The sequence below is a fragment of the Aplysia californica genome, unplaced genomic scaffold, assembly GCF_000002075.1.
Source record: "Aplysia californica isolate F4 #8 unplaced genomic scaffold, AplCal3.0 scaffold00158, whole genome shotgun sequence".
Taxonomy (NCBI): domain Eukaryota; kingdom Metazoa; phylum Mollusca; class Gastropoda; order Aplysiida; family Aplysiidae; genus Aplysia; species Aplysia californica.
In genome coordinates this window covers 876,031-881,064 of record NW_004797428.1, presented here as the reverse complement: position 1 = coordinate 881,064, position 5,034 = coordinate 876,031, and the positions used below count along the sequence as shown (strand labels likewise).

Below are 5,034 nucleotides of genomic sequence, written 5' to 3'. Positions count from 1 at the left end.
TCCCATGAAAGTTTCCGTGGTGGCTCACTACTAGAGCACTTTCACTGGCACTTGTGAGACTTCACACCCACACCACCCTGACCATCTACATCACTCAGGGCTCACATAGAAGATGGGGTAACATTAACCCCCAAATGGCAACCCTGCTCTCCTTCCTCATCCGTCGTCATGTCGTTAAGTTAAAGCCGGCGGAACCAAACAGCTCTAGACCACAGGTGTCAAACTGAAGGCCAGTGTGTCACATCTGGTCCGCCAGACAATTTACATCCCGCCCGTGAGATAATTTTCGGTAGTCCATTCTGAGACTCCAAAACAGAGAACCTAACTCCAAGCATAAACGAACTTGTTGCCAAGAAAAGATGCCAAATATCCAGCTCTGACAAATTGACATGCGCGAAAATTAGTGCACATTGATTTATTATTATCTTAACTTTTGTCTCTTTTCATTCATGTCATAGTGTAAAAAGGGGTTAGTTTTTCACTGCTCAATGAGTGTTTATCCAGTAAGGCCCGCAACTTTTTGTGTCATTTGAGTTTGTCTCCCCTGAACGATTGAATTTGACATCCCTTGGTTGTAGTGTAGTAAGCGTTTTATGCCACTTGCAACACAATAAAGTCATATAAAAGGCTGAAGATTACAGGTGCTACAAGAGAGTAACAACCACAAAAAAGGAGAGGAGATAAGATGACAGATGATTGATGGGAAAGAAGGAGTAAACCACACCAGGGCATCCACTAACAACCCACTTTGACACCTATGCTCTAGACAATAGTTTGAGTTTGAGTAAAGAAAGGCATGCTGCCATAATAATGGTAATCAGTACTGGGAAAAATCAAAAAAGAAAGACAGAAACCACAGAGGGAAAGAAAGGAAGTCGAATCTACCAGTAGCACCCCTAAACATCTGCCTGCATGTCCACAACATTAGTACATTAGTACTCCAAACAAGGTAAATTCTCTTTTGGACGCAATTGGATGGGCGCGTGCGCGTGCGCACACACACACACACACACACCCACTCACACAAACATGTATACATGAACACATGAACGTGCACACATAAACACAAAAACAGACATACATTCTATAGCACACATAATGAAAGTAATAATAATTAGAAAAAGCATTTATGCTCAGCATTTCTATTCCTTAAAAGGTCAAAGAGATATCACACTTTAAAATTCCCCGATAGGTGTATACTTAGAAGAGAATACATGTCACTGTGTTATGTACATCTATACAAATCTCGAAACAAACAAAAACTGTCAAACAGTGAGCCTGGCAACAATAAAGTGAGGCTCAAAAAAAAAAAGCTATATTACCAGGCCTGCCAACGCCTCAAGACCAAAAAAACAGAGTTTTTTCCTCTGATCCCTTCCTAAAAATCAGAGTTTGGGGACAAAAAATCAGATTCTGTAGAACGCCAGTGGATTCAGATTATTATACGAACTGATTGTGGAAAATAAACGTGTATATATTGCAAATACACATAAATAAACGCAAATAAAAATGAGTATTTCCATGACATTTACGACAAGTCGCAGAAACGTTGCAAATGAATTAGTGGAATTTCAAGTCGTTTACATTGCGTTGCGTATGAGAAATGGAAATGAAATTCAAGAAAAAAATTTCGACTTTACGCAAATCCGATCAGGGGTCTTCTATAGGAAAAAAAATCAACCGCAACATAAAAAGAACGGAGGGCTTCAAATTTATCAGTGTACTTGGCAGGTTTACTTAAGTTTACTTTTCCGATCCAGCGGTCATTTGAGTTCTAGCTCTTCGGCCTGCCTGGAAGGTTAAAATTAGGCAAGTGCGAAAGAAAGCACGGACGTGCCCACCTTGGGAATGGAGACCTTGGGTCTGTCCTTCTCTTTGAGCGTCTCCTGCACACTCTGCTCCATCACCTCCTCCACCACCTCCTTCTCCAGGCGGGCCGGGACCGTTGACCTACAAACATGGGAGGAAAAAGAAGAAGAAGAAGATAACATACGAAAGGATGAAAAAACTAAGTTCATTCGTTTTCAAAAAAAAAAAAAAGAAGGTACAAGTTAAGTTCAGTGGTCAAAACAACCAAACCATCCAACATACTAGCTGGGTACCCCGTTCAATAAATGGACTCAAAAGAATCGATTGTCTAGTCATTGTGCAAACAGTGCGCACTGACATGTGAACAGAAGTCTCGCTTGTTTACAATGGCGTATTAGAAGACGGACTTTCCCAAGATTAGATCTAAACAAAACTGATAAAAAACTGAAAATTAAACTACAGTGACTTCAGACCCCTTATTATAACTGTGCACCCTTTAAATGATTCTGAACCACCGTTAATTTTTTCAAATTTGAAAGTTAAGTGGTTAGGAAGTTTTAGGTGATCAAAGAGACGAACATTCACAAATATAACATATATAGATAAGTTCATTTTCAACAGTATTTTTTATCTTTTTCACCACACTGATGGAAGCAGCCTGCTTCTTAAATGATCTAAATTATGTCAATGAAGGCAAAACATGTTTATGATACAGCTGAACTTGTCCAAGATGATCGCTCATTGTTGAGGAGTAACGTGGTTGTCTAAGAAAGGTGGATGTTCTTGGACAGTGTCATTGTTAGTTTTAGTAAGGTTTTACGGCGCTCGCAATTGCAAAAGGTCATATGAGCGCCAAGGGGTGGACAACAGAGAAGTCCAAACAGGGAATCAGGCTTACTCTGCTCACCTCTCTAGCCTCAACGGCACAAAATCTGCTTCAACTATCAAGGCACCCCGGAAATAGCCGGTCAGAAGAGAGTGACAAACATACAAAAGAAGTAGAGGAAAAATGACGATAGTAAGGATGAGGAAAGAAAAAGCAGCAGTTCCCCCATGTTGTTCCGGCAGTGTCATTATTACATTAAAAAAACACAAGGTAGGAAGGAGTAGTGGTGTTGGTACAAGCGACAGATTCCAGCTGGTTCAACTGTTATAAAAACACCCACAGTAAAAAAATGTCTAACCAAAAAAATTGAAAAAAAATATTTTAATTAAAAAAAACTTACCCCCCCATATATGAATTTAACAACCCAATGTGAAACACATACATAGTGGAAAAACTCACATAGCAAAACCTGCACACAGCAAAACACCCACATAGTGAACATGCACGTTATGAACCGAACACGGACTACATAGAGAACAGCTTCTCAGGTCCCATCCCAATTTTTTTCCTAATACACCTACATTCTTCGGTATCTAAAATGTAACCCTCGCCTCTTCTTGGATTTCGTCCCATCCCAATATTTTTTCTAATATACATATATGTGTCATGACGGGGTGGAATCCGGCACTTGTCAATTTTGGGGTATAAGGAGTTTGCCATTTGCCTTGCTTTTGATGGAAAATATATTTATTTATCTTATATGCAAGTCAAGATATTGGCGATAGAAGGAGGTGGAGGTGGCCTGGTTTCAGAGGTAAAATTAGAGAGAAAATGGCCCAAAGTTGGGTTTATTCCTTAGCTTGTGAGTCTGTGGAAACAAAATATTTACATCTTTTTTGCCTTTAATCAACATTTTAAAGTAAAATTCACACAGAAATGTGTTCTTTAGAGAGCATGAAAGGTGTTGAGAGAAAAAAAACAAAAATTCTGTAAAAATTACCAAACCTGCGGATAAATGCCAGTTGCTTGACTTTCATTATTTTGACGAGGGCCGGATTTCACCACGCTGCCACACATATTCTTCACTGTCTAAAAGGTAAGCATCACCTCTTACACGTAAAATGTAAGCCTCACCTCTTACACGTAAAATGTAAGCCTCACCTCTTACATGTAAAATGTAAGCCTCACCTCTTACACGTAAAATGTAAGCCTCACCTCTTACACGTAAAATGTAAGCCTCACCTCTTACACGTAAAATGTAAGCCTCACCTTTTCTTGAACTTGGGTTCGTCCCGAAATGTTTTCCTAACACACGTATATTCTTTGCTATCTAAATTGTAACCCTCACCTTTGAACTTGGTCTCGCTCCAAATTTTTTCCTAATACACTTATATCTCTTCTGTCTAAATTGTAAGCCTCACCTCTTACATGTAAGAAGTAACCCTCACCTCTTCTTGAACTTGGTCTCGCCCTGAAATTTTTTCTAATATCTGTATATTCTTGGCTATTTAAATTGTAAGCCTCACCTCTTACATGATGTAAAATTGTAAGCCTCACCTCTTACATAAAAAAAGTAAGCCTCACCTCTTAGATGTAACATGTAAGCCTCACCTTTTCTTGAACTTGGTCTCGCCCTGAAATTTTTTCTAATACCTGTATATTCTTTGCTATTTAAATTGTAAGCCTCACCTCTTACATTAAAAAAGTAAGCCTCACCTCTTAGATGTAAAATGTAAGCCTCACCTTTTCTTGAACTTGGTCTCGCCCTGACATTTTTTCTAATACCTGTATATTCTTTGCTATTTAAATTGTAAGCCTCACCTCTTACATAAAAAAAGTAAGCCTCACCTCTTAGATGTAAAATGTAAGCCTTACCTTTTCTTGAACTTGTTCTCACTCCAAAATTTTTTCTAATACCTTTATATTTTTTGCTATCTAAATTGTACGCCTCACCTCTTACACGATGTAAAATTGTAAGCCTCACCTCTTACATGATGTAAAATTGTAAGCCTCACCTCTTAGATGTAAAATGTAAGCCTCACCTTTTCTTGAACTTGGGCTCGCCCCGAAATTTTTTCCTAATACACGTATATTCTCTGCTATCTAAATTGTAAGCCTCACCTCTTACACGTAAAATGTAAGCCTCACCTCTTCTTGGACTTGTCTATCTGCGCCAGCCGATGTTTCTCCATGAGCCGCTGCATGTTGTCGGAGAGCTGTTGGTGCAGACGCAGCTTGTTGAGCCAGGCGCTGTAGCTGTGGACGCCGCGGTTCAAGGACGCGCGCGATGAGAGGTTCAGGTGGATGGCTGGACGCGGGGGGATCAGATCCGGGTCTGTGGGAGAGGGAGGGAAAAGAGGGAGGGAGGGAAAGGGGGAGGAGTGAGGGAGGGAGGGAAA

The 5,034-nt window shown here is 39.9% G+C and overlaps 1 protein-coding gene across 2 annotated transcripts in view; it reads right to left on the bottom strand.

Annotated features, from left to right (window-relative positions):
* LOC101846210 overlaps window positions 1-5,034 on the bottom strand; it is a gene marked incomplete in the record, with an annotated part of 51,622 nt that overhangs the window by 20,508 nt on the left and 26,080 nt on the right. For both annotated transcript variants that reach the window (XM_013082094.2, XM_013082095.2), the window contains 2 exon segments: window positions 1,842-1,950; window positions 4,784-4,970. In XM_013082094.2, the coding sequence (XP_012937548.1) occupies window positions 1,842-1,950; window positions 4,784-4,970 (296 nt within the window).